At 36.3% G+C, this 14,402-nt stretch overlaps 1 protein-coding gene across 2 annotated transcripts in view; it reads right to left on the bottom strand.

Annotated features, from left to right (window-relative positions):
* The window catches only part of mtDNA-helicase (mitochondrial DNA helicase), a 261,591-nt gene that overhangs the window by 225,995 nt on the left and 21,194 nt on the right, over positions 1-14,402 (bottom strand). For both annotated transcript variants that reach the window (XM_090393687.1, XM_090393686.1), the window contains exon 4: positions 1,983-2,079. In XM_090393687.1, coding sequence (XP_090249813.1) covers positions 1,983-2,079 — 97 coding nt within the window. The remainder of the gene's footprint in view (positions 1-1,982; positions 2,080-14,402) is intronic.

Raw genomic sequence — 14,402 nt, 5'->3', positions numbered from 1 at the left:
AGAATCACTGTGAACCCGTTACCCTTATCCAGTTCAGCCGTCACTGTGTTATAGAACGTGAGCAAGTTACTGAGACATGATCTACCCTTCACAAAACCATGCTGTCCCCCCATACAGTATCCCATTTTCATCTATCCATTCCTGTATTTTCGTCTTGACTACTTTCTCCAAGACATTGACAACGACTCCTGATATGCTGATCAGTCGGCAATTTACAACAGCAGTCTTGGAACCTCCTTTATGCAGTGGAACTATCCCCCCCCCCTCGGGACTAACCCAGACCCAAGACTCAAATTAAACAAAATGGTCACGGGTACTGACAATTCTTTAGCCGTTTCACGTACGACACGAGCTGGTATACCATCCAATCCCGCACATGAATTGACATTGAGGTTTTGTAATACACTATTCACCTCCACTTCATTCACCACAATTCCCGTATAAGCTGTTGGTTCTTCCATTTCTGCAATGTCACCACCTGTATGATATACTCTTGCAAAGTGCTCACTCAGTAATTCTACTATATCAATTAATTCGGTTACCTCCCTACCATTGGCATTCTTTAAAATCAATCTGCCATATACATTTTTTCTTTTACTTGCAACATATCAAAAAAACTGTTTGGGATTCTCTTTAGCCTGCATGGCTAATGTTCTTTCATAATCCACTTTTGCTTTTCTTACCACACTTGTTACCCCTTCTGGCCTGCGCTTTATACCGTTCATGTGCCTGCAGGTCACCTTTCTCCTTAAATTCTCTCCACAGTTGTTTCTTTTTTTTCCAGCTCAAGCTTAATGGTGTTATTCATCCATTTAATCCCTACTTGATTTATTATTTGGACTCTAGGCATATAGTCAGCCATTGCCTCCTGCAAACACTTCTTAACCGCCTCCCATGCACTATCAACATCCAGCCTTTGCAGTTTTACATGCCATAGCACTGAACCAATCAAACTCCTAAGCTTGTCATACTTACCAGCACGATAATTCCACATGCACCCTTTCTTAATTGTAAATTCCACACCTTTAGCCACCTCCCAAGTCAAGACCCTATGATCACTCTCACCAATTGGTGGCAATGTGGTCAATATTTGTTACAGCCAAATCCTCAGATGCAATTACTAGGTCAAGCACTCTCTGACCCCTAGTATTTTCCATTACATGCTGTCGCAGATAGTTATCCCTTAATAACCACATAAAATCCAATTCCTTTCTCCCATGTGTCCTCTCCTCCCTCCAATCAATGCTACCATAGTTGAAATCTCCCATAATAATTACACCTCTTCCACTCATTTCTTCTATTTGCTTATGCATACTATCTCCGCCATCTTTTCCATCACCTGGTCTATAGCAGCACCGAATTGTATATTTTGTTTTGCTAGCATCAATCTCATACCAAATGGCCTCAAATGTGCTCTTTTCTCTATCCTGCAATTCAACTTCTATTCTCCTTGGCTGCAGCTCATCAGCTATCATCAATAATACTCCTCCCCCCATTTTATTCTCCCTGTCATTTCTGAACACACTATATCCCTCACATTCAATTCCACTAGCTATATCATCTTCAGTCAGCCATGTTTCACTAATGCCAATAACCTGTGGTCTGGAAGTGCCAACCAAGGCCAAAAATTCTTCCTTCTTGTTCCTAATACTCCTAGCATCAGTATACATGAATTGACATTGAGGTTTTGTAATAGATTCACCTCCACTTCATTCACCACAATTCCCATATAAGCTGTTGGTTCTTCCATTTCTGCAAGTCACCAGTATGTCATACCATCTTCAGATTAAACATATTACAAGTATTAGTATTATATACTGCTGTCCTCAGAGTGGTAAAAACAAATACACTTTGTAATGTTTGCTTTCATTTTTCCATATTTTTCCATATGTAATTATACACACATAGTCTATTCATTGTGTCTATTAATTACATTAGCATTAATAAACAGTGTAAAAGCATGATTAAAAATTAATACTTACTTTCCATCTGTTTTTTTTGCTTCAGCTAGGAGTGCAACATAATCTTGAAAAACTGGCCAACTGCCTGTTTGTTTGCATGAGTAACATATAAACATACCTGCAAAAAACATGAACAGTGTCATAAAATACAATATTAATTATTATTAAAAGAGAGGATAATACACAAATAAATAAATAAAAATCTGCTAATGATTTTTAATCCCCAAAGGGAGGAGGAAAAGCTATTTGGCCCTAATTAACTTTTAAAGACTAATGCATAGCCAGTCTCGACCTTAGCCAATCACAGAACAGCTGGTCTAAGACAATCAGTAATTTTAATTGCCATATGGAGAGGAGAGTATGGCACACAACTATTGCCATCATGTGGTCCTTAACAATGTATTGTCTGAAATAGTGGAAGTTATAATGTTGATTTATTTGAGTTTCTGGGGAAGGGAAAAAAAACCATTTGCTATGTAAGAGATCAACTAACTCAGGAACCAGTTTTGAAGAAAAGCTCTTAAAAAAAGTTCCTTTAATCAGCAACTGCAATCAAACTTGAATAGTCTTTCTTCAGTTGGTCTAACACTATGGATTCATATGCTATTTCCACATGACTACACAAGCATTAGAATAATAGATATCCTTCATTATTTTACGAAAAGTACATAAACGATGTGTGCCTACAGTAGCTTCAAAGTTTCAGAGATAATCAAGAACTTACAAAATTTACATGGCTCTGCCAGGAGATGCTTGACAATGCACTGCACTGCATTGCACATAAGATGTAATAAGTACTAAACATATACAACATGTACATGATACCCCTTATGTAAAAAGTACTAAAAACGTACAATTATGTCATACTGGTCACCTTTCTTGCCTAACCCTAGTACTGTTCATGAGTTTACTGGTCAACTTTCTCCTTATATTCCCTCCATGCATTTCTTTTTCTGCAGCCCATGTTTAATGATATCATTCATTCATCTAACTCCCACCTGATTAACTCTACTTACCTTAAGTATACAATTTAATATAGTCTCCTCTAGATACTCCTTAACTATCTCCAAAGCACTACCAACATCATTCCCCTTGCAGGGTTTTATGCCACGGCACATTTTCATAATCTTCTCGTAATCACCAGCCTTGTAGTTCCACAAACACCCCTTCTTGATAGAATATTCCTCATGTTTTACAATTTACCAAGTCAAGACCGCATGGTCACTTTCACCAATCGGAGGCAATGTGACTACCTTAGTTACGGATAGCTGTTCTGATCCTACAACCACCTTTACTTCCTGAATTGATGACCGTAATCAATATTTTTGCTTGAGAGACTAGATTCCACACTTCTTGGTCACATTCACTCGCCTCATGGGTACATTCACATACGTTCACCTGCATCATCCAAAATGCAGGTTTTCTTAAATTTGCACATCAGCATACTCAGTGAACAAAGCTCTCTAGACACCCAACACCAAAACTACTAGATGCAGTCCATCAACTTTATGCAAATCCTTCTTTCTGTCAAACATAGGCTGTAGATCCACAAATTCTACATCATTCCTTCTGCACAATTTGCGTATTTATTCGTTTGCTCTCAATGCCCTCCTCAATTCACTACTATCGTAGTGTGGCAGGAAACTTACAATCTTCACCTTCTCGCTCTTCATTTTTGCTTCATCCAACAACTCCTTCACATCTTCTCTCATAGAATACTGTTCACCTCTCAGATCATGAGTGCCAACCAAGACAATCAGTTGTTTTGTCTTACTTTTTGCATCCAGATGGTATAACTAATATCATTAATTTCACACCAGGAAAACATGATTTTGTTATACTTTCATGAAGTACTCCTCTGATCATAGAGCACCCGTACATGATTTTCTCCTTACCTTGTATTTCTCATTTGTTGATATAATCTCCATTTTTACCTAGGACCACCTGCTTCTTTTTCTTCTCAGCCCTGCTAATCTTTTATCACTTCTGCAACACCAGTTTAGTTGGCTGATTATTTAGCATATCCACTCTTCAGCTGAGAGGCTGCAGGTTCGAATCCTGCCAGGGGGGGTGGATGTTTGTGATTGTCCTATTAATGGTTTACAATATGTACTGCTGTAATCTGTGTGCTCTTTGATGTATGGTCGCTGATGTCTTTTCACCATAAAAATAACTAACTAATAACTAAGTTCTGCAGCTTTTCAATTTTGCACTTTGTCCTGTGAAGGATAACCCGAAAGAACTATTTCCTTATTTAGGTCAATTCTGTTCTCCTGTATTTCCATTGCCTCATGTCCAAATTATAGCATTAACATTGCCTGTTTTACCATCAATGCTATCTACTCTACTAACATTTGCCTTGTTCTCGCCACATAACTGCCACTTGCTGTCGAAACACTTAATACACACTCATTCCAATGTTTCACTCTTTGTCCATAAATCCTTTAATTTTTGGAATACATCTTAAACATACTGCACTGTACAAAATCACACATATTCAAATCACCTGATAATGACGTCTTTGCCACCATTGTTCTACCACTGGCACCATACCAACAATATTTACTTACAAAGTAAATAACTCAGTTAATCCCACATCTGTATAAAACAAAAACTACTACAATGAGTTAACCTAATATTATTAACTAAAACATGAAGAAATGACTTATCTTTTGGCAGTGGTAATAACAACACACACAATGCTCCCTCTCATGACAATAACCGTTACAATTTAAAGGACATGAACTCTGAACATGAGCTAGTATTTAATAATTAAAAGTACAAAGAGCCAATAAGTTTCACTAACCACTGTCTAGCATTTTCAAGGCTGTACTGGTGTGAAAACAAATGCATCACGTTACATGAAAACATACACTTTAGTAACTGCTAGGCCGTTACATTTGATAATTCGTGTTTGATGGCATGCATGTGTTCTAATGCTTTAGTCAGAATCCGGTACATGACCACATGTTGTGTAGTTTTTTGCATATTGTAGTTCTGTTAAGCTGAAAGAATTGATGAGATATTTCCATATGTCTTTAAGAATAGCACCTTGATTTCTATTTAAATTGTTGCCTGTGCGTAGCACCACTGCTGCTTCTTTGAAAGTTCTGTGTCTGTAGTCATTCTCGATGTAAGGCATAGAACTGTTTTTCCAATCTATAACATGATTTGATGTTGAGAAATGATGAGCTAAACCAGATGTGATGATTCTATTGTGACTGACATCCCCCACATGTTCCTTCTGTCTTATTTCAAAACTTCTAGAGGTCTGTCCAATGTAAGCCACACATGCATGGAATTTCATATACTCCAGGAAATTTGAAGAAAGGTAAGGTACCTCATCTTTGGGTGATCTTAAAACTTGTCTGATCGTGGTAGTTGGTTTAAAAACCACTCTGATGTTATGAGCTTTTAACATTCTCGCCAATTTTGTGGATACTGAATTAATATATGGAATGATAGCTGTGGACACATATTGGGACTTCGTTCCACATTGTTGGAGGTTGTCTTTAAAAAGCAATTTGCTTAAAATGTTAGAAGGATGTCCATTCAGAGATAGTGTTAGCTATTTGTGACAGTTCTCTCTGTACATCTACTTCTTTCGAAATAGACCTTAAAGCTCTATTAAGGAGCATATGGATGATGCTGTGTTTTTGTAATCTATGATGGTTAGACGAATAATGTAGATATCTGCCTGTATCTGTGGGTTTCTTGTAAATGGACAGTTGGACATTGTTATCTTCGATCCTCACCAGTATGTCAAGAAAGGATAGTTCTTTTTTTCTTCTTCAGTTCCATAGTGAATTTGATCTTATTATGTAGTGAGTTGATTTTATTAAGAAACACGAGCAGGTTCTCCATGGTATCCTTCCAGATGATGAACACATCATCGACATATCTCCACCAAATAGATGGTTTAGGTGAAATGATGGAAAAAATATCCTTTTCAAGTTTTCCATAAATAGGTCTGCACATGGTGGTGACAGGGGGGATACCCATGGCTAGACCTTCCGATCGTTTGTATACTATGTTATTTTCTTCTTCTTCATGTAGCTTCCATAGTGAGAGGGTGCAGCACCATGTCCTTCCAGTTCTCTCTGTTGGTAGCTTTCCTTTTTGTTTCTACATAGCCATTTGATCCTGTCCATGATCTTATATCTTCAAGTCATGTCCTTCGTTTTTTGCCTCTTGATCCTTTTCCCATAATTTTTCCTTCTAAAACTGTTAGTATCCTCTGTCCTGCTGAACCTCTCAGTACATGTCCTGCCAATCTCATCTTTCTCTGGCTCATTTCCTGTAATAAAGATCTCTGTATTCTCATTCTCTGTAGGACATCTGTATTTGTCACATGTTCTGTCCATAGGATTTTCAGAGCTCTCCTATAGCACCACATTTCAAAGGCCATTATCTGTTGCCTTACTCTCTTCTTGAATATCCAGGCCTCACTTTCATATGTGAAAATTGGCTACACTAATGCTCTTATCATTCTTTTCTTTGTCTCAATACTCACAGAACTTCTGAGCAGATCTTTATTTTTCCAGAATGCATCTTTAGCTATGGCTGTTCTTATTTTTATTTCTTTATCTTGCTTTCCATTTGCAGTAAAGTAGGTGCCTAAATATTTGTATTTTGTTGTATGTTCAATTTTCATATTGTTTATGAATATTTCTGGCTAGGATCTGCTTTCTTTTGAGATTTTCATAAATTTTTTTTTTTTGCATTAATATCTAATCCAAATTCTTTACCTGCTTCAATTAGTAGCTGCAGAAATTTGATTAATTTGTTTCTGTTTTCTGCTATTAGAATGGTATCATCAGCATATCTAAGATTGTTGTATTTTATACCATTGATACTAATTCCTGTTTTTGTTTTTTCAATCTTTTTTCATCACTTCTCACTATAGATATTAAATAGATTTGGTGAAAGGATACAACCTTGTCTAATTCCTCTTTTTATTTTCACTTCAGAAGTCTCAGAGTTAAACAGCTGCATTTTCTGTTTTGTGTAAATCATTTTTTATAATCTTAAATACATGATCATCTATGTCTAATTTATCTAATATATTGAACATTTCATTATGTTTAACCCAGTCAAAATCCTTCTGAAAGTCTATGAAGCATATGTAAATATTCCTATTTCTTTCAAGTGATCTTTCTATTAGTATTTTTAGTTCCAGGATAGCATTAATGGTTTCCATTCCTCTTCTGAAGCCTTTCTGTTGTTCACTCAATTCACTGCTTAGCTCTTTCAATTTGCTTGTTAACGATGGTCAATATAATTTTAGATGCATGGGATATTAGGCTCACAGTTCTGTAATCCTCACAATTTTGTGCATTATGTTTCTTTGGAATTGGTATACAGATAGATGTAAAAACTTCAGGTAATTGTATTGTTTTATAGATGTCCTGAATGGATTCCACTAAATAGTTATTATTGCCAGCCAAAGCTTTCAGCAGCTCAGCCGGAATATTATCACACCCAGGGGATTTATTATTAGGAAGATTCTTAATTATATGTTCTACCTCCTTTTATACCAACAGATACAAATCTGAAAATAAACCCCAACTCAACATCACCAGAGTTAAAGATCGGTACTATCAACGTAAGAAGCCTGAATGGCAAAGAAATGGAGCTAGCTGAGGAATTAGATAAGTACCAGATCGACATAATAGGGGTGACTGAAACAAAAAAGACAAAAACTGGTGAGATCTTTCTGAGCAATAAATACAAAATGTTATATTCAGGCAATGACAATCAAGGAAAAGAAGGAGTAGCCATAGTATTCAACACAAAATACGAGGCTAATCTTCTTGAATGGCAGTCAGTCTCAAGTAGAGTAATGTGGGCAAATATGAGAATGGGGAACTGGACAATGAGACTTATTTGTGCCTATGGTCCCACAGAAGGTTCTACTAAGGTAGAAGTGGAGAAATTTTTTGAGGCTTTAGAAAAAGCAACTGACACAATGAAAAAGGAAAAGTTGGTCCTTGTTGGGGATCTAAATAGCAGAGTAGGAAATGATTGTGAGCCATACAAAAATATTTTGGGAAAATTTGGAGAAAAGAACAAAGCTAATAATAATGGCAAATAGTGGCAAATAGCTGTTGGATTTCTGCTCAGGACATGGACTGGTTATTACTAACACCATGTTCCAACATAAAAATGTGCACAAATTCACATGGAGAGAAGAGGCTAGGAATAAGAAAAGTCTCATTGACTATGTTATTGTTGATAGTGATGTTTTCTCCCTGGTGCAGGACACCAGAGTGTACAGAGGATTTGAAATTGGAAGTGATCACTATTTAGTCTTGAGCAGGATAAAATTGAATTTCATATTGAAAAGAATAACATGTAAGAAAGTTTTAAAGCGAATAAAAGTTGAGCAGCTCTCAGATGTGAACTGTAGACTAAAATACAGAAATATTATTGAAAAGAAAATGAAAGAGTTTGAGAACAGGAATCAAACCTTGGAGATTCAGTGGCAAACTCTGAAGGAAACATTGATTGATTCTGCCAGAGAGGCATGTGGTGAGGTTGTGTGCAAGGATAAAAAAATGATAATGGTATCTGTTGTTACGTTTAACTTAAGGTGTTCATGAATCATCTAACATGTTACCATTATTATCATCATTAAGATCTGATAAGTACTCCATCCATCTTCCATTTAACTTTTCCTTCTCAATGAGTAAGTTTCCATCTTTGTCCTTGATGTTATTAGACTGTGTGCGTTTTGTTTTTCCATTAAGTTTTTTCACTTTCAGGAATGCTTCTCTGGTTTTGTTCCTATTCTGTAATTCTTCTATCTCAGCGCACTGCCTATTGATCCAGTTTCTTTCAATCTTTTACATAACTGTTTGATTCTTTTATCCAAAGTTTTATATCTTAACCTTTCTTCTTCATTTGCTCCTCTTTTCCATGTCCTTCTTCTTTCATCAATAAGGTTGATTACCTCTTGAATAATCCATGGTTTTTTCTTTCTTTCTTCTTGTTTATCGATATAGTTTTTCATCATCATCATCATCATCATCAAATTCCTGCCATGTACCCTCAAGGGGTGTACAGGATATGACAGTACTACATGAAAAAATTACATCATTACTAACTTCCTATCTACAATTTTCCTCCAAATCAGTCTGTTACTTGTCAAGACTCCAACATTATCAGATCTTATATTTTTATCGTCTAAGGCACTTTGTACCGTATCAATCCACCTATATCTTGGTCTTCCTCTGGGTCGTTTTCCTGCCAACCTGGCGGAGAACCCTTGTTTTGCTAATCTTTCCATTTTCCCATTCTATTTAAGTGACCATACCACCTGAGATTAGCTCTGCTAACGCATTCCTGGATGCTGACAATGTCAAGTTCTTTCTTAATATCCTCATTTTTAATATGATATTGCCATTGATGCCATCTGTTCACGCCTCTAATCTTTCTCAGGACTCTCATATCTGCGGTCTCTAGTCTTTGGTCAAGTGTTTTACGTCTGACCCAGCTCTCAGATCCATAAGTTAAAACTGGTTTGAACCACTGTCTTGCATACAGCTAATTTAGTGTTCCGACTAATTTCTCTCTTATTCCATATGAATTTATTCAATTGACTTCCCACCATACCAGCTTTGTTGATTCTGTTGTCTATTTCTATATTTAATTTACCATCTTCAGTAAAAATCATGCCTAAGTAGCTGAAATGTTTTACTTGTTCCACAGGTTCTCCATTCACAACACAGTTGACATTTTCAATGATTCTGCCTATTTTCATTGTCTTTGTCTTTTTATTGCTGACCTTCATACCATATCTATTACAACAGCTATTCAATTTAGTCAGAGAATCTTGCAGACTTGTAGCGGATTTATTTAGAAGTATAACACCATCTGCATAAAGCAAAGAGCTGACATTAACATATCCAATTTTGATATCAGGTTTAATACCACATTCCTTCATAATGTGATCCATATAGATAATGAATAATAGAGGGGGATAATGTACATCCTTGTCTCACACCAGATTTAACATTAAACCATCTTCCTGTACTTCCTTCAATTCTAACTGCTGACTTACAACTCAAATAAAGACTAAGTATTGCTTGATATAATGCCCCATTGACACCATATAACTGCAGCGTATTGAATAGCTTCTCTCTTGGCACCTAGTCATATGCCTTTTCCAAATCGACAAAACTTAAATACAGATCCTTGTTATACTCCCATGCTTTCTCGACTATTTGTCGTAAAGTGAAGATCTGATCCTGACAGCCTCTATTTGGCCTGAATCCAGCTTGTTCTTCACCAAGCTTTTCTTCCACAATTCTTCTCAACCGTTTCTCAAGTATACTTGCATAGATCTTGCCAGGAACACTCAGTAGGGAAATACCTCTGTAATTCTCACATTCAGTTTTATTTCCCTTTTTAAATATGGGTACTATGAGAGCTCTACTCCAATCATCGGTAATTCGTCCCCCTGTCCAGGCTTTCTGAACTATGCAGTGCAGCCACTGTAAGACTCTTATACCACCATACTTCAGCATTTCTGGTCAAATATCATCTACTCCTGCTGCCTTTCCACATTTCAAGCCTTTGATGGTTTTTTCTACTTCAAGTATGGATATGTATTCCTGACTGCATGCCTGGTCAGTGTTTTTTATCACTGTGCTGTCATCACTGCTTGTTTCATTTAGCAGTTTTTCAAAGTAATTACTCCATACTTCAAGGATATCTTTTTCTCTTGTTTTCATGTCACCTTTATCATCTCTAATTCCTTTTACAGCACTCTTTCCTCCAATCCTAAGCTTCTTCAACAACCTCCATGATATTTTGCCACCTTCTTGTTGATATTTATTTTCTATATTCTTGCCAAAGTCCTCCCATGACTTTTGTTTAGCTAGTTTTACACACTGTTTAGCTTTCTTACATTTGTCTCTGTATTCTGTAAGAGTAAAAGCTGACTTATTTGCCAGGAACTTTTGATATGCTTTCTTCTTTTCCTTCACTGCCTCTTTAACTTCCTGTGTCCACCAGGGAGTTCTGATTTTTTTATCCTTGCAGACAACCTCACCACATGCCTCTCTGGCAGAATCAATCATTGTTTTCTTCAGAGTTTGCCACTGAATCTCCAAGGTTTGATTCCTGTTCTCAAACTCTTTCATTTTTTTCTTCAATAATCTTTCTGTATTTTAGTCTACAGTTCACATCTGAGAGCTGCTCAACTTTTATTCGCTTTAAAACTTTCTTATACGTTATTCTTTTCAATATGAAATTCAATTTTATCCTGCTCAAGACTAAATAGTGATCACTTCCAATTTCAAATCCTCTGTACACTCTGGTGTCCTGCACCAGGGAGAAAATATCACTATCAACAATAACATAGTCAATGAGACTTTTCTTATTCCTAGCCTCTTAATGTTATGATAGCTGCTTGTAGTCTATTCCATTTAGAGGGTTCATTTTCATTACACAACTGTGCAGACAGGCAGTTCTGAAATATTTTCATTAAATTTTGATTTTATAATCAGATTTTGTACCATTTGCAAATTCCATTTTAGGGGTTGACTTCTTTTAAATTTTATTGTTTTCAGGCGAATATTCATCTTCATTAAGACCAGTCTATGATCAGATCCACAGTCAGCACTTGGCATCACCTTTGAGTTCCGTATTCCATTGAAGTAACGTTTACTGACTACAATATAGTCTAATTGATTTTTGTATCTTCCATCCAGACTTTTCCATGTGTATCTTGCTGTTAGTTTTTGCTCAAAATAAGTGTTAATTATGAGATTGTGCTTGTTACAGAAATCAATCAGCTTTTGTCCTCTCTCATTCCAAATTCCTAGTCCAAATGGACCCACGTGTGTAGATGTTCTCTCTGATCCAACTTTTGCGTTCCAGTCACCCATAGCACAAATAACTGTATCTTTCTTGCCTCCGACTTTTTTTTTTATATACCATTCTATTTCATCATACATGATATCTATTTCTGCTTCCTCATTCTGTTCTGTAGGAGCATATATTTGGATGATCAGCATATCTCTAGGTTTAGATTTCACTAGAATTGCCATTACTCTATCTCTGATTTTTTGATTATATGGATAATGTTTTTATTAGTTTTCTTCTCTACAATAAACGCTATGCCTCTTCTTGATATTTCACCATCTGACGTATATATTTTATATATCTTACCATTTGCAAGTTTCAACTCAAAATCTGATGATCCTTTCCAAAAAGTTTCACTTATTCCTAGTATACTAATATTCAGTCTCTCCATCTCTCTTATCACATTAGCCAATTTCCTGCATTTATTCAATCCTCTTACATTCTAAGTAGCAACATTCAAGCAATTTCTGCGTCGAGTTTCTTTATAGCAGTCACGAACTGACAATACCGCAGGGCCTGCTATATCACCCTGACACCACCGTTCCGAGCATATTGAGAATACGCAGGCTTTAATTCTTTTCTGTGTAGACATGATGCTTTTCACAGTGGCATTTTTTACAGAATGGGCCGCCAGAACCATCCAACCCCCAATATGAATGGAGGACTGCAGCTGTCGTTGGTTAGCGGGTCCCATGAACCTAGCCGGGAAGCCTACAAAGTAGTGCCACCGACCACCCCCTCATCCACTGCCGAGGGGACGCCCCGATGCGCCGTGACAGCCCAGCGACCCAGTAAATAACCCAAGTATGTTATTTACTTTGAAGAAATTTGATTTCAGGCAATGATGAAACAACTGGGTGATGTCCTGAGGGAAGAGATCTTTTAGAATGTTGACCACCTCTATGACCAGTACATTAGTGAATAAGGACATTACATCTAGACCAGCCATGATGTCCGTTTGTGATATTTTGATAATCTTGATTTTTTCCACAAATTGTTGAGAGTTTTTAATGTAGGTCTCTGTTTGTCTAATTTTTCCTTTCTTTAAATTTGCCAGATGCTTTGCTAGTAAGTACGTAGGTGAGGATCTTCCATCAACTATTGGACGAAGTGGTACATTTTCTTTGTGAATCTTTGGTGCCCCATAAAGGCATGAAGTAATAGGGTGTAAGGATTTAAGTTGTTTTTTTAGTTCATCCGACCAAAGGTCTTTAGATCATCCAAAGATGAGGTACCTTTCTTCAAATTTCCTGGAGTATATGAAATTCCATGCACGTGTGGCCTTTCTTACATTGGACAGACCTCTAGAAGTTTTGAAATAAGAGAGAAGGAACATGTGGGGGGGGGGATGTTAATCACAATAGAACCATCACATCTGGTTTAGCTCATCATTTCTCAACATCAAATCACGTTATAGACTGGAAAAACAGTTCTATGCCTTACATCGAGAATGACTACAGACACAGAACTTTCAAAGAAGCAGTATGCACAGGCAATAATTTAAATAGAAATCAAGATGCTATTCTTAAAGACATGGAAATATCTCATCAATTCTCTCAGCTTAACAGAACTACAATATGCAAAAAACTACACACCATGTGGTCATGTACCGGATTCTGATTAAAGCATTAGAATGCATGCACGCCATCAAACACGAATCAACAAACGTAATGGCCTAGCAGTTACTAAAGTGTATGTTTTCATGTAACTTGATGCATTTGTTTTCACACCAGCACAGCCTTGAAAATGCTAGACAGTGGCCAGTGACACTTGTTGGCTCTTTGTATTTTTAATCATTAAATCTTATGATCTTTTAACAATAAAAATTCTTAGTTTTAATACATTAGACCAAATATGAACAATGAGCTAGTGTATTTGCCTTTTATTACTGCATTAATTATTAGGTATCATTAGCTGATAGTGTTCATTCTCCATTCAACTCATTCACCATACAAAAAAATTTAAAAGAGCAACAACACTCTGTTAAATATACCATAACAATCCTTTGTCAAAAAGTTAAAATGATCATAAAAACTTCAAAATTTTGAAAATCTATCAGAGAGCTTATGAGAAAGTTATCTTTCCAAAAGCTCCAGGAAAATTTTCTACATTTGGCTATAAAATATGGACAGCTCTATAATATCCTTTATTATATTTAAGGAAAGCAAAATTTTTATTTTCACTAATTATCAAAGAAGAGCCTTGCAATACTTTAAAAAAAATAAATACCCATATTCTATATATATTTGGCTAATAAATATGAATTGATCTATTTATTTTACATTGCTGAAATGAAGACTTTGAGGTTCTTCTGTGATAACTACCCTCACACAGATTCAAAATTATGAAAAATATCTCTCTCTCTGACATAGGATTGCTTTGGTATAGAATGACAGTTTTTGTCTTCTTAAGGTTTCACTTTGAACTCTAATGAGAATGAACATTTGAAACAGCTGTCAGGCCAGTGAAATTTAGCTTGCACTAACAAAATATCCTTAACAAAAGGTGAGTGTTGGGACAGCACTTGTGTCTTTTGATAGTGCAAGCTAAGGCAATTCCAATGCCATAGGT

The sequence above is a fragment of the Typopeltis vanoorti genome, chromosome 6 (genome assembly GCF_054136105.1).
Source record: "Typopeltis vanoorti isolate ZY-2024b chromosome 6, IOZ_Tvanoo_1.0, whole genome shotgun sequence".
NCBI lineage: Eukaryota > Metazoa > Arthropoda > Arachnida > Uropygi > Thelyphonidae > Typopeltis > Typopeltis vanoorti.
This window is presented reverse-complemented; position numbering and strand designations above follow the sequence as displayed.